Source organism: Pseudorca crassidens, chromosome 13, assembly GCF_039906515.1.
Source record: "Pseudorca crassidens isolate mPseCra1 chromosome 13, mPseCra1.hap1, whole genome shotgun sequence".
In the NCBI taxonomy this organism is placed as follows: domain Eukaryota; kingdom Metazoa; phylum Chordata; class Mammalia; order Artiodactyla; family Delphinidae; genus Pseudorca; species Pseudorca crassidens.
Window position 1 is genome coordinate 27,102,966 of NC_090308.1, and position 19,014 is coordinate 27,121,979.

At 39.2% G+C, this 19,014-nt stretch overlaps 2 protein-coding genes across 3 annotated transcripts in view; one reads left to right on the plus strand and one right to left on the minus strand.

The window, feature by feature from the left end:
• MTFR2 (mitochondrial fission regulator 2) overlaps positions 1 to 16,753 on the plus strand; it is a 221,040-nt gene extending 204,287 nt beyond the window's left edge. The window contains exon 8 of the mRNA XM_067701988.1: positions 16,608 to 16,753. Coding sequence (XP_067558089.1) covers positions 16,608 to 16,730 — 123 coding nt within the window. The 3' untranslated portion in view covers positions 16,731 to 16,753. The remainder of the gene's footprint in view (positions 1 to 16,607) is intronic.
• The window catches only part of PDE7B (phosphodiesterase 7B), a 339,359-nt gene that overhangs the window by 156,678 nt on the left and 163,667 nt on the right, over positions 1 to 19,014 (minus strand). The window lies entirely within an intron of this gene.

Genomic DNA, 19,014 nt, shown 5'->3' on the forward strand with positions numbered 1-19,014 from the left:
CTCCCTCACCTCGATTCTGATTTTCACTGTGGGTTAGGTCTTCTATTACTTTTCTTTGGACATTTGAAGAGAGAAATCAGAGTTTGAGCTGGCATCAGATCTCTATCCTGGCTCTCAGATATCTAACTAATGCTGTTTACTGTCTCTGACAGTTAACCCACAACAAATGAGTCCAATAACACAAGGGTTGAGAACAAAATGGCTGGAAGGGGCTTCCCTGGTGGCGCAGGGGTTGAGAGTCCACCTGCCAATGCAGGGGACACGGGTTCGTGCCCCGTACCGTGAAGATCCCACATGCCACGGAGCGGCTGGGCCCGTGAGCCACGGCCGCTGAGCCTGCGCGTCCGGAGCCTGTGCTCCGCAACGGGAGAGGCCACAACAGTGAGAGGCCCGCGTACCGGGAAAAAAAAAAAAAAAAAAAAAAAAATGGCTGGAAGAGTTGATTTTCTCCATCTGGCTCCTCCTCCCTGCTGTTCTTTCCAGGACTAAACACCTGATGCTTTGCTGTGTGATGATGGCATCCTCTGGCTGAAACCTTCCTGGGATTTCAGAAATATTTCTGATTGTCAAAGATTGTAAAGTGGTGGTAGAGTACATTTTTCATAATTTCATGTTTGAGGGCATGTCACCTTCTTAAAAAAATAGCTACAATGATGAAATCTCCAAGAAGTCCTTCAAGACAACTTATCTTAGGGTTATAAAAACTGTACTTCAGTCTCAGTTCACCACTGAGCTTTGCCTCAAACGTAAGAGATTTATTTATAAATGGGTATGATAGCAGTAACGACCTCATCTATCACATGGGGATCTTCTAAGAGTAAAATAAGATTAAAATGTGAGTGATTCGTAAGCACTAGTGTGCTGTAAAATTTTTGAGTGATTGTTTTTAAGCTAAGAAATCATAATTGACAATTTATCTAAACTCAAATTTTGGCTCTACTTTCCTGGGATCTATAAGAAAACTGACAAGTCAAACCCCCCATCCTTGAGTTAGGTACCGCTTTGGAAATTCATGTTCCCCATGAGGATGGAGGAGTAGAGGAAATCAGAGACAGGGGTATTGGAGAGAGTATTGGAGAGTGGCCCCATGGGAGAGATAGTGAGGGATTTAATGGTACAAAGGTGAGGAAAGGTGGGCAAAGCGATTGACGCGTGAATGAGAGTAGACAGATTAAGGACAAAGTATGTGTTAAAAGAAGGGTCCCAGTAGGATAAATGTTCACTGTAACTGCATTTTGGAGGTGTGATAACGGTCATGAATCCTGTCTAGGGGGTAAGCCTGCAACCCTGCTTTACCATGCGTTATTTAGTGTTCTGTATCGATTCCCTTGATTGGGAATTTCAATTTCAGACCACAGTGACTAATGGGTATGTTTGATGTTCATGAGCTGTACAGCTTTGTGTCGTGTGCTGTGGCAGTGAACATGCGTCCTATGCCTCCCCCGGCCTCATTTCTCTAAACAAGTTATGTGGGCCTCCAATTTTTTGCTTGGGGTCTATATTCCTCAAACGTTTTAATAATTTTGACAGCTCCTAGCTCATCTCCGTTTAATTGACAAGTGTTTTTCAAGGTAGTATAGTATGTAAAACCAAATACAGTGTTTCAAAAGTGGCTTAAAAACAGTCTGACATATGCTTTACTTCTTTTTTAAAAAAATTTTTATCGGAGTACAGTTGCTTTACAATATTGTGTTAGTTTCTGCTGTACAGCAAAGTGAATCAGCTACATGTATACCTATATCCCCTCCTTTTTGGAGTTCCTTCCCATTTAGGTCACCACAGAGCACTGAGTAGAGTTCCCTGAGCTATACAGTAGGTTCTCATTAGTTATGTATTTTGTATATAGTATCAGTAGTGTATATATGTCAATCTCAGTCTCCCAATTCATCCCCCCCTCCCCCTTTGTTCTCTATGTCTGTGTCTCTATTTCTGCTTTGTAAATAAGATTGTCTATACCATTTATTTTGCAAGTGAGATACATGGATTCTGGAAGCTCTCAAGAATTAGCCCAGGCTGAGAAGACCTCAAGGAGGCAGGAGGGGAGATTGTCCAGACATCTTCAAAGACCTGCTGGGAAATGCCCGAGTGAGGATTTTTCCCTCTTAATATAATCAAAATAAACTAGTAAGATAGAAAAATATTATTAGTATAAACAACATAAAAGGAAAGTGAGAAAATGGTAAGGAATAAAACCTTCTAACAGTACCAATTTTTCCCCCTTGGCATTCATTTATGTTTATGTTTACGGAGTTCAAAGTCAATTTGGAAGAAGGAAGTTTCAACTATATGTGTATGAAGTGTAATCCTACTGCCTCTTCAAATTATTATTTATTTTTCCCTCTTTCTTTCACTTATTACCTCCTGGTGATTATGAATTACATAAAACATCTATGCCAAAAGGTGTCTCTCAGATGCTGTTTTGAGCAATGCTTTTCAGATGTTAGTGTGCAAACAGATCACCCGGATATCCTATTAAAATGCAGATTCTGTTTGGGCAGGTCTGGCTGGGGACCTGAGACCCTGCATTTCCATGAAGTTCTCTGGGGATGACAAGGCTGCTAGTCTGCGGTCCACACGCTGAGTAGCAAGGCTAGAGGATTACTATGTGGCAGGTATTTTCTGCCTCTTCCATGTTAGTTATTTATGAAAGAAAATGCAGCAAAAGTGCCTACCTTTACGGGAACATGTGTTAAGACTTTTTTTTTTTAACATCTTTATTGGAGTATAATTGCTTTACAATGGTGTGTTAGTTTCTGCTGTATAACAAAGTGAATCGGCTATACATATACATATATCCCCATATCTCCTCCCTCTTGCGTCTCCCTCCCACCTTCCCTATCCCACCCCTCTAGGTGGCCACAGATGTGTTAAGACTTTTGAAAACAATCAATAGTGGCTCAGGATAAGTACTCTCAACTGGAAATAAGCAACCAGGACTGCAATATAAGAGCAAGGGCTATATGTGCAGGGACATTCATGATATTGAACCACTGCTTGGCTTTCGAATTTTGTTTCATTAATTTCTTTCCCTTAGAAATTAACTTGAAAGATAAGGTTGAACATCCAGTATTGGCCACTGTGATGAAGAATATATACAATGGAGTCAACTTCAAAACCAAATGGTAATTTTTGAAAGTCTTTCCTCACCAAATGTCAAACAAAATTTACTTAGGCCAATTTTGCCAACCCTCTGTCTTTCCAGCATTTTGTTGGGCTACTACTATTGCTATTTTCAGAATGACTGAAATACAGGCAAGGCTCTGAGTCTTTGATCTTCATCATCAGGGATATTCTCACCAAGACCTACTCCTTCATTTGATTTATTAAAGTCTATGTAAAGCGGTCTTTGGATGAAGCCTGGTAATCTTTCCCACTGTAATATTCCATGCATGAAAGAATGGTGACCAGATGATTCCACAAAGCAAAGACGGAAGAAAAGAAAGTAGGCATTCATGGCACTATAACCAGCGAGTGGCCCATGGTGCTGCTGACTCAGAGAGATGTACTGTAGTTTCACAGCCTCGGCGAAATACGAAACAAAACACAAAAGATAAATAAACTCTGCAATGGGCTGCGCTCTTTACCATGTATCACCTGGAATTCATGCAGCTCCTGGCATGGTATTCGTGGGAAAGTGATGCCAGAAGCAAAAGGCATGTGAAATCAACTGGAAGACAAGAGCAAATCCAGAGCACAAGGCTCGAACACTACCAGGTTTATATGATTAAAAATTTGTACAGTTAACTGAATAAGAACGCTTAGAATAAATGGAAGCATCTGCTGGTAATTGGAAACACAGTTTGCTGTATTTTTTTCCCGTTGTTTTCCCTGGTTCTTTCTAAGGCTAAGCGCTTTGCTGCAGTGATGAACACCTATTTTCCTGTCATCTACAGGAGTAACTTAAAAAAAAAAAAAAGGGAAAGCTGGAAGATAATGGATTAAAAATGAATATATATCATGGTTATTTTTAAGGTAATTTTAGAACCTGTTTTCCTCTGTGATGGCAGGAGAATCAAGGGTGAAAAGTAAAGGTGAAGCTTTTTAATGTATAATGTATAGACAATATATACTACTCTCTGTGTAGTATGGTACAGGGGATCCAACGGAACCCCCTCCCCCACCCCGCTTTTTTTTTTTTAACATCTTTATTGGGGTATAATTGCTTTACAATGGTGTGTTAGTTTCTGCTTTATAACAAAGTGAATCAGTTATACATATACATATGTTCCCTATCTCTTCCCTCTTGTGTCTCCCTTCCTCCCACCCTCCCTATCCCACCACTCTAGGTGGTCACAAAGCACCGAGCTGATCTCCCTGTGCTATGCGGCTGCTTCCCACTAGCTATCTACCTTACGTTTGCCCCACCCCGCTTTTTTGATATGTAGTGTTGCTAGAAGAATAACAGCAGTATCATCAATGAAAGAAAGCCTAGCACGCTGGAGTAATCGACAACACTGGTGCACGTATGAGATCTTAACTGTCTAAAGATTCTCTAAGAGTTTCATTGTGGTAACTTTCTTTTCCATCCCACAGTTAAATTCTAAGATTTTCTCCTTCTAGTCCATAAAATATCTAAAATGATTGCAAATCTTTCTGTCTCTAAGATATCGTTACCATGGGTCTCACTCTATTTTCTCATCTGGACCTCTGGGCCCTCCTACTCTCTGTCTTCCATGACCTTCTCCCTGAATCCGTTCTGCAGTCTGATCATGAGACTTCTTGCATTCTTTGTCCTCTTATACATCTTTGTTTTTGACATTCATGTTCTGCTGCCTGTTTAGTGCAAGGTAAAAATACCTACCTTTGACTTGCATGTGTTCACATACCTTGCGGCTCTTAGGTTTGTGTGTCTGGATTAGAGTATACGGGGTCAACTCCAGAACCACCTATAACTAGGTTTTTAATAAATACCTTTTTAATGTTGTTATTACTTCTTTGCTTTCAAAGTTTGAGGAGTAAATTGATTGAGCTACTTCTAAAACGTGTTTTTCAAGTCTCTCATAAACCATTAAAAAAAGTTCAGTGAAGTCTTATTTATCTTTAAAAGTTTTGGTATTGTGAATTAGACATACCTTATAATCATGTCATTTTCTAATGTGTAACAAGTAAAAAGTGATGGCAGATATTAGTACTAATTCGACACAAAGAGAATTATTACTTAAAGAAACAGTACAAATCCCTTTGCTGGGCATTCAATGTTTTCACAAATAAGTTGCCACTGACCTCCTGTAAACTCACTCAAATTTACATTTAACACTCAAAATTCCTATGGAAATCACATTGTTGCCCATACATGCTAGATGCACTGTGACATTTTGCATGGTAGGCAGAATAATGGCCTCCCAAAGATGTCCACATCTTAATCCCTAGAACCTGTGAATATGTTAGTTTACATGGCAAAGAGGAGTTAAGGTAGCAGATGGCATTAAGGTTACTAATCAGCTGGTGATAAAATAGGGAGACTCTTCTGGATTACCTGTATGGGCCCAGTGTAATCACAAGGGTTTTAAAATGTGGATTCTGGGGGCAGGAGAGTCAGTGTCAGAGTGACGGGATGCGAGAAAGACTCAACTAGCCAGTGCTGGCTTTGAAGACAGAAAGGAACCCCCAAGCCAAGGAATGAGGGCAGCCTTTCAAAGAAAAAAAAAGGCAAAAGCTGGATTCTCTTTAGAGCCATCAGAAAGGAATGCAGAGCTGCAGACACTGTGATTTTGGCCTAATGCACCCATTTTAGACTCCTAATCTCCAAAACTACAAGATAAAACATTTGTGCTTGTTTTAAGCCACTGAGTTTGCGGTAATTTGCTACAGCAGCAATAGAAAACTAATATGTTATTGTTCACATTATTCTTCTCTTTATTGGGAAAGAGTTTCCCATTCACCTAATCTGAAAAAAGTCCCACTTTCTTCATGAAGTCTTTGTGCCCCACTTCAAATTGCCTCTTTTATTTAAATAAAGCAGCACCTCATCCATCTTATTTATCTGTAAGATAACTTTACTTGTATCACTCTTTGCCTTTGATGCACTGGCTTGTCTTTCAATTTAGACTGCATTGTTTCATACTTTGTAACATAAAATCCTGGTGATGTATCCTTCCTTCCTTCATTCATTCTGCATTTACTGAGTGGTTAATAATTTACTGAGTGTCCCATGCTAAGTGCTTTATATACCAAACCATAGTCCCTGTCTTTAAAATTATTTACAAATTTAGTGGAGAAACAAACATATATATAACTAACCATAAAGCACAGTGAACTGTAGTGTTAACATATAATTGTGGACAGAACAGGTCTCAATTAGTGTTTGTTATTAATAACGATGAAAACCAACTTTCTTCATTACATTTTTTCTCATTATCTTGACAATTAAGACAATGTCTAGAACTCCTTTTAAAACAAACAAAAAATCATGAACTATATTATATAGAGTTTGTATATCTCCAGGATAACATGGATAGTTGATTATATTTTTGTTATCTTTTACGTGCTGATAGGATTTCTTTAAAGTTTAGCTGTAATGACTTCTAAAACGTCAAGAATCTTCTCACCACTTTTCTCAGGTGAGGTGGCACCGTGTTCCTAGTGAATTGGCAGCTTAGGAAAAGTTCTTGCTCCTAGATAGCCAAGAAAGACAAATCATGTAATGCCAGGGTTTTAAGGGACTTTAGAGATAAATTAACCATTTCAATTAGATCATGCCTTAGCTCAGGCTGACGACAGGCTGGGTGGCTTAAACAACAGAAATTTATTTCTCACAGCTCTGGAGTCTGAAAGTCTGAAATCAGGGTGTCAGCATGGTCGGGGGCAGGTGAGGCCCCTTATCCCAAGGCTGCCTTCTTGCTATATCCTCATGTGGTGGAGAGAGATCATCTCTCTCGGGTCTCTTCTTATAATCTCATGAGGGCTCCACTCTCATGACCCAGTTACTCGCCACATTTGGATTAGGGTTTCGAGACAGGATTTTGGGGAGGACACAAACATTCAATCCATAGAAGATCACTTTCTAATTTTACCAATAATGACAGCATAAGCCCTGGATTCTCACAGACCTGAGCTTAGGCATTTCCTTTGAGTGCTTATGTACCCAATACGGTACTAAGCATTTTATATGAAATGCCTTATTTTATCCTTACAAGAACCAGGATGAGGTAGGTATAATCGTGATCCCCTGCGAAAGTAATTTGCTCAAGATTCAAATGCTATGAAGCTTTAGAAGAGTAACTTGAGCCAGGGCAGGCTGATTCTAGAGAATGCTCTCTTGACACTACGCTACGCTATCTGTGTGGCTGGGTGTTGTATAAAGCAGTAGGAACTCTGTTGGATTCATGGACTGCAACCATATCTGGCTGTATCATAAACATTTACGTGAGGCAAGTCAGAAGGAAAGAAAGAAAAATTATGACACCCCAGCACCTATTTCTATAACTGTTCCGCATGGCAGGATTATGTCTTGTGTTCCTCAAGCCATATTCACTGTGGTTATGACTGTAGCCACCAGGTTGGACTTTAGATTTCTGCCACAACCTTCATCCAGGAAGTGCTGAAGAGGGTCTTCCTCTCTCAGGATGATTGGAGAGAAACGACGTGGTGCACATAGACATTTTTTTAAAAATTAGATGAACGTCCGGTCTCCCTTCAGTAATGGGATGGTTTCCTCAAACCAGACTGTACACTCCTAAAATTACCTTATCCCTTATGAAAAGTGACTTGATTTACCCATACCATCCCTTGTGATTGCCAACGCCTTGCGCTGGAACTATTCGGGGTAGTGATGGAAGAGTATCAGAGTAGTTTCTATGTGATTTAAACATAACTGCAGGAGCAACTCTGCCGTCTCTGACCTAAATCTTGGATCTGAAGAACCAGAGAACAATGATGTGAAACTGGTGAATGGAGACGACTAGATTTACTCAAGACATTGGAGGGATATTTTCCTTTTGGAGTCATTTAGCAAGGCTGCTTACAATATCACAGTGCCAGCTGCATCTGTGCTTTCTAAACAGCTTGGCTAGAAATGGGGGAAAAAGGAGCCTTAAAGTGTTTCCAAGTGTTAAGGAAACGACTTGGGTCACTTTTTTGTATGTACGATACATGTGGGGAATCCAAATCTGGTCCCCAGCTGATTTCTGTCCTGGGGTAATAGATCAGAGATGAAGTTGAGGACAGCTACGTTTCCAGTGGGCCAGGCATCTTCTGTTTTCTGCCTCAGCTCCTTTCTTTGGCTTTACTTCCACATGGTAGATTTGGTTACCTAGTCATTTATATTCACAGTCCTTCTGCTAGGGAAATATAAACCTATAAATTTCACAACATCTTTATATAGGACCTTCTTTATAAGTTGTTGCAAAGTGACAGAACTCTTCAGAAATGTCCCTAAAGAAAGGAAAGTTCAAACCCTGGGGCAAATCATTCCGATGTGCAGAATGCTCAGCTTCTTTTGGTATTCACCTGGTCCTGTCCCCAGTAATAATTTATCAATAAATTAATTCACTTATTTGAAATAAGAGTAAATACTCTAAATCTTTGCCTGACAAGACCCAATTAAGTCTAACTATTCCATTTGTCCTTCTACACATTTGTCCCTCTATCCATTATAACCGATGCCTTGTTTTATTTAACAGTTGTCTCTGTGTTCATCTTGCATGTAAATTCTGTATTTCATTTTTGTGATGTTACATTGAGTACAGGTACTCGTTTCTTTGATAGCTTCCTTAGAGCACCTCTCAAGTGGTCAAGGTTACAATGAATGCTGAAATAGCACTATTGTTTCTGTGGTAAAAATAAGAAGAAAATCCTGTGGGGCATAGCCACTGCATTTCTGGGAAACCTCAGAAGGGATACTTGGTGTTGCAAAATCAAGTACTCTTTTTGACCTAAACCATATACTGGTTTTCCTGAAATTATTGAAGGGTCAGAACTTTTCCCCACTAACATGGTTGGTAAAGTCACGTTTTCCCTCCAAAAGCACAAATGTGCAAATAAAAGATTGGTTACAGAAATCTACTTGAGATTTCTTACAGGCCCTACCCAGTTGTTTCTTATCTCTAACCTATTGGACAAATGTGCCTCTTACATTGATTTTCTTCAAGTTGGCATGTCTTGGGAACTTTTCCTTTACAATCTTTGGAACTAGAGCTTTCAGAAACAAAACAAAAACCAAAATAGCCTCTATCTTTCAGTAGAACCAGGGTGTTGGGAAAATTAGACTGAGCTCTTGGGACAATTGAGAGGACTAAGTGAAGAGCATTCGCGGAAAGTATGTAGCGCAAGGCCAGCCGCAAAGTAGGCATTCAGTAAAAGCCAGCTATGATCATCTCCTCCAAATTATCTGCTCTCTTCTGCACGGAGCTGGCACCAATAGCCCCTTTAGCTCTGGGTGTTATTGGTAGAACCAGAAAGTGATATACAGAGGGTAAAAGATAGAAAAGGTTAAAGTGGAGGTGGGGGGATAAATTAGGGGTTTGGGATTAGCAGATGCACACTACTATATATAAAATACATAAACAGCAAGGACCAACAGTATAGGACAGGGAACTATATTAAATATCTTGTAATAACCTATAATGGAAAAGAATCTGAAAAAGAATATATCTATATGTATAAATGAATCATTTTGCTGTACATCTGAAATTAACACACCACTGTAAATAAACTATACCTTAATAAAAGAGTTTTAAAAAAGAAGTAAAACTAAGGGAAAAAAAGGGTGTGTGTGTTTGGTATGGAATGGTCAAGGAGATGGGGGAAAAGAAGACAAATAAAAAAAAAGAAACTACAGACAAAAGAAAAAAAAGTATGGCTTTTCACTACCAATGATCATAAAGGTTACTCCAGGACCCTGGAGAACATCAGTTGCTGGGCCCTTCTGTTCAATAGTGGTCTGTTTCTATCTCTTTTTCTCATGTTCTAACTTCTAACATGAGTTTCTGATCATCTGGAAGGTTCTCCAGATCCAGTTCTATAAAACATGGGTTAAAATTATTTTTTTCTAGTGTGGTCTAAATAGACAGCCATAGACATTGAGTACTGAACTAGTTTCTCTTTAACTCTCTAGAAACCCATTACAATGTAATTATTCCTAGAGAAGAATTTTTTTTAAAGTCATTATTTCCTCACTTTCCATCAAAGGATGTAGTTACTGAAGTATCAAATCTTTCTTGGTAAGGCACAGTCATCTGTAAATCAGCCCCTTAGGACTTTGCAAGAAGCATGCTCCTGGCTGGTAATTAAAGCACTCTGGGAAACTCCTTTACCTCTTCAGGCCTTAAGAACATCATTTAGGGCATTAAAGTACCAATTTTCTAAACAATATCCCTGTGGTCTGAAAAAGGTAAAGCAACTTCAAAAAGACTTTTTTTTTTTTTTTTGCCATAGGACGGTTCCTGTAATAAGAGAACTCAGAGCTTTCTTATGAGAGTGTGAATTGACTTTTGCTCTAAAAGAGATTGTAGAAACTGACTGTGTTAAAACAAACTAAGAGAATGGCTTTCTTCTCCACCACCAGGAGATCAGGATGGTGAAGGAAAGGTGCTCTGTTCAAGGAGCTTTGGGGAGCTGTAGTTATAGAACCACTCTGAACTGTCCTTTCCTCAGCCCCTCTACTGAAGACTGGAGAAGGGTTGTTGGTGAGACTAGTGTGGTGTGGGACCAGGGGACAACTCGGGAGATTTGGGGGCCTCAGTCCTACATCAAAGATTCAAATGGAATAGTTCTAAGCATCAACTTTTCTTTAGGGTTCTGTTCAACCCACTTTAGGGGTTGAAGAATATCTTTGAGTTTGTCAGACCTGGCAATATCCTGCTGTTCTGGGGTCTTCTGCACTGAGAGATGAGCCTGGACCAAGAGTGACATTACTACCATACCATCGATCAGAGCAGACTGTTTTCATCAGGTGTAGTAGATACCTGTTCAGTGAATGAATGACCATGTACCCCCAAGGGGCCTCATGGGCAACTAAAAACAGTTCCATAATTTGGGAAAAAAGCAGGAGTGTCACAGTGGCCTGATGGTAACTCAGACAGTGTAGGACTGTATTAGCAAACAGTTGGAAAGAAAGAAGGTTTCAGGGTTTCCTGGCAGTGGGGTAAAATGGATGAGTGAGCTGATTTGTTTTTTCTGAGACCACCCTGTTTCTCTCTGTCCCTTTCTTTCTCTTTCTGGTTTCCACCTGTAACCTCTGAGACTTAACAGAAATAGTGTTTTGTAGTTTCTCCCACCCGCTCTGCCAGCACTCTCTAGTGGGACAAGTAAATCTGATCTCAGAAGGAGCTCAGTCACTACCCACCCGAGGCCTCAGGCCAACTCTGGGAAAAGGTCAGGACTTTGTGCGCGGCACACACAGGCTCTGCACTCAGCCCCCACCAAGCTGCTGGCGCCGGGCAGGGAGGTCAGCCCTTCTGATACCTGAAGAGCGGTGGCTTCCACCTCCTGCACTGCGGGTATCCCTGCACATGGTCAGGGCAATGGGACAAAAGGGATCACTCTGGCTCTACAGGCGCCAGGATGAGGAAAATCAACGACAGGGCCCAAAGAATGCAACTGCTGGGGACAAAAGGTCACTACACATTAACAATAGGTCTTCACAGAAACATTGAGTAGGTGCTCGAGGGTGGAAAAGAGATGAGATCTTTTGACCCTAGATGACAAATGGTTTTCAGGTAGACTCTGAGGCACAGGACTTCATTCATCTTGCGCTTGTCAGCAGCCACGGCAGGAAGGTAAACTGAACAGCGCTGAGCAACAACTATTTATGAAGCACCTTATGAGCCTGCACTAGTCTAGGCAGGAAGCAAAGCTTTAAACAAGTCAGACTTTACATTCCAGTGAGGAGAGCCACAAAGTAAACACATAAACGCGCACAAAAATACATTAACAAGACTATATTCGGTCGTTATAAGAGCCATCATAAACAAAATTAATTAATTACTTAATAGACGCTAAGGGGGTATTTTCACTGTATGGTCAGTAGAGGCCTCTTGAACTAAGTGATGTTCAGGCTGAAAATTAATGACAAGGAAAAGCCATCCAGGCAGAGATCTGGGGAAGAAGATTTTAGGCAGAAGGAACAACCGAGGGAAAGACCCTAAAGCAAGAACTAGCTGGTTGTGACTGAGAAACGAAGAAGAGTGGGTGACAGGGAATCAGTGAGTGAGGGAGAAGGTGGTGTGAGATGAGGTTCTGAGCAGACAATGTTGGGCTGCGTAGACTAGAGATGATCTTGGATGTCATTTCGAGTGGGATGATAAACCGTTAGAAGCTTTCCAGAGGAGTGGCATGATCAAATGTAGTCTGTATAAGATCATGCTGGTAGCTCTGCTGGGAAGGGATTTTATAGGATCAAGAGCAGAAGCAGAAATTCGCTAGCAGGCTAATAAAATTCAGGAAAGAAAGAACAATGGCTTGTCTAGGGTGAGGCTGAAGGAAAAATGCTTCTAGGAAATATTTTGGAGGTAGGTCTATAGAATATACCCATGGATTGGCATGTGAGGGAAAGAGGGCGGCTGAGTTCTAGTATCCTAGTTATTTGTTGGAATGGGAAGAATTATATTTAGATGTGGTGCTAGTCAAGCATTTAGCTGGATATTGGGAGTTTGGGATGCCTTTCGGATACCCTAGTCAAGGTTAAGTAGATAGTCCCAGTATAGAGTATAGGGGGAAAGTCAGTCCTGACATATTAATTTGGGAATTATTGGCATATGAAGGGATTTAAAGAAAAGAAAACAAAACACTTTGTCCAGTTCAGTCCAACTGCTTCCATCCCAAGTCAACACTTATGGAACTAAGTACAGTAAGTGCTGAAGGTAAAGAGATCAGAAAGCCCATAACCCCAGAGGGAGGGGCAGAACAAAGTGTGTATGATTGGCATAATGCAATGGTAAAATGGAGGAAGGAATAGATACAAAGCAAGCTATACTGTGGGACAAATAATTATTCCTGGAATGGCCAGGGACAGCAGAGACAAGAGGTGATCTGAAAGACAGTCATTTGATAGGAACAATTTTCTTGTGAGTTCCTTGCTTTTAAAGTAAGAGCTTATTTAGAGACCATAGAAAGTAGATGGGATTGGTTGCAGAAGTTTTATGGACAAAGGAAAATTCCATTTTTAATGGCTGTTTGATTTTGGAGAAGGCAGTAATCACTCTAGGACTTATTCTCCTCTGTGAAAAGAGAAGATTGAGTTGAAAGCAGTTTCTTGCCCCAGAGACATGGTAAGATAGGGAATCATGGTCTGTAAGTTATTTTTCTGATATATTTAAAAGCTATCTTATATTATCATACATATTTCAATATAGTAAATGGCTTAATATATAGATATGTATATATTTATAAGCCCATTATACATATGTCTAGTAGAAATAAAATATTTAGCCTTGATACACTAATAAATTAATAAAATAAATTGCCTTATGCAGATTGCCAAAAAAGTCAAATTTTTAACTTTAGTTATATCAGCTCAGTGAAATAAAATTGTTAACACCTTGTTGAAAATAAGGTCTAAGTGACTGTAGTTAATAAAGAAGGAAAAGGAAAAACGAAATAATTATTGCCAAATTAAAACAGTTTCATAGACAAAATATTTCAAACCGTGGAGTACTTTGGGGGAAAATGAGAAAAGGCGTATTTGGAGGTGCCCATTTTGAGCCTCTTGTGGCTGGGTGATAAAAGTATCAATGTCAGCCCTGACAGCTATACTAGATGCTTGACTTCTTTGTCACTTAATTTCACTCTTTGTGAAATTTAAAAATTTGTTTTCTGGGAATTAATTTCTTAATCGTATAAAACAATGTAATTCTCTCAAGGCACCCTGTAATTTACCAGAAGAACGTTGGTTACAGAGTCCTGGAATGTCCTTTACTTTATTCATCTTACAGGGTTGAACCATTTATTCCCAGAGAGTCATTTACTAACCTCAGAAGCCGGTCAATTTTAAGAACAATACTTGGCATTTCTGTAGTATTTATTTCCAGGATTGTATTTAAAAAAAAAAAAAATCCACTTAGTAGTATGCATATTGACTCCATGAAGTGGATACAAGCGGAGACTACATTTTTATAAAAACAGAGAGTAAGCAGGATGGGTGGCCATGAGACAATACTGGGCCTCTGGGGGAAGGGGGGGAACCAGGCATACATCACCGAAGGTGAGAGGTGCTTGGCCACCAAGATCAGTTAATACATAGGCTAAATCCATATTTAGGGGATTAATGAAGCAGGGTCACCAAAATTTTCTTATAATAAAGATTTGTTTTTTGATATATATTTTTTTAAAGTATGGAAATAAATATCTTAAGAAACATCAGAACTTTGCTGGACTTCTTTTTTTTGCGGTACGCGGGCCTCTCACTGTTGTGGCCTCTCCCGTTGCGGCGCACAGAGCGCAGGCTCAGCGGCCATGGCTCACGGGCCCAGCCGCTCCGCGGCATGTGGGATCTTCCCGGACCGGGGCACGAACCCGTGTCCCCTGCATCGGCAGGCGGACTCTCAACCACTGCGCCACCAGGGAAGCCCTGCTGGACTTCTTTAAGGAGATGAAGATTTCTTTATTGTTTTGTTTTGAATTACTTAGATGAGGGGGCGCCGTGTTCTCTTCGTTGCTTAAAGGGTTCAAAGGTTTCCATTTGACTTTAAATGTCATGATGGTCCAGATACATGCTAAGTGTTGGCCTCCTTTTTCTTGACTGGGTTGGGATCAGGATTGTTCATGATGCTGAGGGGCTGATCACATTTAGTCAGGTTGGCCATAATGCTCAGGTGCTAAGTCCACTGTATGATTTTTCCATGTCTGTCTAAGACCACCTAGGATAAGGACCAAAAGTCTTCAGGGGAAGAATGTAGTCCCAGAGTGATCACCTATTGATCTAATCAGCCTGGAGCTACCAGGAAATTGGGATATATAATAGGAGTCTGAGACTAAACAGGGAACGTGTTGGAGTAATGCTCTAAACAAAGAGACAGGTGAAAGGAAAATCAGTCCATCTCTCAGGTGATGTTTTGTCCGGTCCTCATTTATTAGTTTTTCAAGGACCCTGGTTGGGTGGGGGGAGGTGTGTCTTGCTGATTTATGCTGGATTCAGTAATCTGCATTCTGGGGCTGAATATATTATGTCTGCCCATCATACTGGGATTGGAATTCTTCTGGGGATCAAATGATTTGTTCCCAAACGCATGAAAAAGCTACAGATAAAAGTCAGAAGACAACTATGCTTTAAAAAATCCTGTTACTATTTAATAATTAACAAAATTTTAATTAACTGAAATTTTCCCTGGTTACCTTATCCACAGACATCATAGTCCCTAACTTCTCAGGGCTGTCAGCTAATGTTGTCAAAGATTGTTGAAAGAACCTGTTCAGTCAAAAATGCTCAAGGTAGGTGGGGGGGAGGGAGACTCAAGAGGGAAGAGATATGGGAACATATGTATATGTATAACTGATTCACTGTGTTATAAAGCAGAAACTAACACACCATTGTAAAGCAATTATACCCCAATAAAGATGTTAAAAAAAAATGCTCAAGGTAAAAATTCTTAGGAGTCTCCTTGTTTCCAGACAATGTGCTCATTTTCTTCCTGACCATACTTTATGATAAAAGTTGCCAATTCCTTCTTAAATGGTGCAAGAACCCATTTCCCATGCTAGTCAGTGAATGTTTGAATACTGCCTGATGTAAGAATTGCCTTTGGTACAACTTTGATCAACCAATTCAAAAAATTATACATAGTGAAATAAAGTCCCGCAAGCCAGAAATTAGCTTATGTGGTCAAATTTTCAGGATTAATAATGAAAAAATTAATTTTGTCAAAATCCTTTAGTTAGCTAATACTACCAGCAGAGGAAGTGTATTTAAGTGATTTTTTTTTTCCTGCTGATACTTCTTATTTAAGTCCCTGACCCAAAAAGAATAATATTTGGATGGAATTTGTTTTTTATATGAACTGTGTAACACATTTCTCTTCTAACAATTTAACAGTTTAAATGACTTTATTATGACAATTACTTCAAGGACTCCTATGCTAAATGGATCCAGGCTACTATGGTTTTTAAAAATTTGGGGTCAGCATTTGGCAGGATTTTGGAAGTCACTTTTCTTGCTTTCAAGGCAATTGGCTGTAGAAACCTGTCCCTACCTTCTGTTGCTTCAAATCTTTTAGAGGTGAAGGAGATCTAGAGATATAAACTCCTCATTATAAAATAAATATGTCATAGGGATGTAATGTACACTATGGTTACTATAGTCAATGATATTGTATTGCAAATTTAAATGTTGCTCTCATTATAAGAAAAACAACCTTTAACATTTTATGGTGACAAATGTTAACTAAACATTGTGGTGATAATTTTCACTGTATACAAATATTGAATCATTATGTTGTACACCTGAGTGGAATGTCATATATCAATTATACCTCAATTAAAAAAAAAAATCTTCTAGAGGCTGTGAGACGAGATAACCAAGCTGGTTAAGTATCCTTGAAGCGCATTATGCTTGCGAATAAGTAGGCTTAGAGATAGCTACTGGGACTTTCTCTTAGAACGCACAGGTGAGAATGCCAGCTACCTTGTCTTTTATTTTATTTTGGTTTACTTCTGATTTCCCTGTTCTGTTCCAGATGATTGAATTCACCCAAGGCCTGCCTGACCAATACTTCATATACTTCAGTAGGTGTGGCATGTGCAGGGTAAGGCCAGGAGCTCTGGAAAGGATCTCAGTTGAAATTCTGGCTCTGTTATAATCCTGCTGTATGACATTGGGCAGTTACTTTACCTCCCAAGCCTTAGTTTCATCGACTGGAAAATGAGAATGAAAATAAACACTCTTCTGAGTTATTGTGAGGATAAAACGAGGTGTGTGGTATGATAATAGCTAACATTTATAGAGCATTTATTATGTGCCAGGTATGCAGTTAGCACTCATAAATGGTAGCTCCTTTAGACATAACTGGCTTTGTGCCCTTACCAGTTGGACTTAACACAATTAATCCACTGAAATCCTCACACACTTTTTTCAAATGCCATAGAAAATAACAAGAAGATAGTAAGGAATGCATCAGAAAGAATCTACTGTGTACATTCACCAGGTTAGAAATTTTACTTATATTGTATCATCTAATCATCTCCACAGCTCTTTGAAATGGGACCTATTATCTCCATTGTACAGATGAGAAAAGTAAAGGCCCAGAGAGGTTGTTTTATATTTTCTTTTACATGATAACAGAGAAAGCAGCCATATAAACAGAACACATACAGTACAATTGAGAACTTAATTCTGTAAGAGTAAATTACAACACTGACATTAATAATCTAGTTAATTTCTTCTTGTTTATTGGCAAATCATCACATTTTCTCTTATGGAGTTAAAATAATAAAATGTAAAGCATCTGTCCACATATTAAAAATAGAGATCAAATTCATTTTATTCTGCTTAACACAGATGTTCTCATAGATCCTTGCATGAGTAAAAGGCTAAATTACTTTGTTTCAATCATAATACATACTGAGGCTTGCTTTTGCTGCCAAAACTGTTCTCTGGTTTAGAAAATTTCCCCTAGGTCACTTAGAAGTATTCCCAGAAAAGATGAAAATGCCAAAAACCTGGTCAAAAAGTTTTTCAAGTATTGCACCAAGTATGGAAAATATCCGGGAATCAAGAATGTATATTTATCTGGTCACAAGGAGAATAGGGGTTATCTGAACGCCACCGACTCAGTGTTTGTCACTGTCATAGTTGGCAATTTCCCCCTCATTCTCTTGCTAATTTCCTGTACCGTGTGGTCAATCATCCTACCTTTCTCTTATTTTCAATTTTATTACTTATTCTCAGGAGAAAAGGCACTTGAGAAAAATTTCTTTTGGGGGCTCCACCTTTTCAAAGGAAGATGCAAATTCAATGTAGTAAATTTGTAATTCTATTTCCATCTTTAAAAAGAAATAGCGTTCAGGCATTGGTCTGCTCTGTCACCTTGAGTCAGAAAACAGCTCCATCTGGTTTATTTAGTTTTTGATAACTCACACTTCAAAGAAAGGCAAGGGTTATATCCTCTGACAACTGTGCAAGCCTGCGCAAGCAAAAAAAAAAAAAAAAAAAAAAATCTTCCCCAACCCCTGCAGTGATCAGTATGTATATCCTGAAGCACCAGAGATCTGATGACGTCTGTTGTGGTTTGCTGACTCCCAACAGACTTGATTCTGCAGGCTTAACTCAGGAAAAAAAATCCCACTAGCTTCAAGTGAAATTGTGCCCAAGTAAAGATTACTAATAAAAATATCGTGGAATTGGGCCCTGGTGCTACTTTTGGTCTTAAAATTCTGTGTGTGTAGCTGTATGTTTGCACATGGGCACACCTATGTGTATTTTAACTTCATCATACATATTCAACGTAATCTTTTAGCATTCCCTGTAGCTCTAACACACCATTTAAGCTTTCAGGCAAGAGTCTGGCAGTAACTCTTCATATGCAACTGGCTTAACTTTCCATTGATACCCATGTGGACTCCCCAAGGTCAGATTTGTTTCTTAATTCATGGAAAAGTAACAGAGGGCCGGTATGATTTATGCATTATCATTTCAAAGAGATGAGGCTTTTGAATAGAAATATAAATCACCAACTTTTAATTTCACCTATAATTTATATTCTACCTACTTTCACAATAACCCCAGTATATTTCTAGCTTTGCCTTGGTTATGCAATTGCTGTCTGCTTTGGATACCCCATCTGCAATACAGTGATAATAATACTTGCCACCTACGTCATTTCACAGTGGTGTCTTAAAACTAATGAATAGAGGCCGGCGTGAGCCCAAGGCTCTTTGAAATACAACAGCTTTATAGCTTACGAATTATTTTCAACTGGGCTGAAAGTTACACACTAGATATAGTTCTACAAAAAACTGCAAAATAAGAATGTACTTGTAAATTATGTAATTAAAATTGGTTTAAAAATAAATGGAATATATATTACATTGCTAACATTTGAAATTGCTAAAAAACTTATTATGAAATATTTCTATAGAAAACCT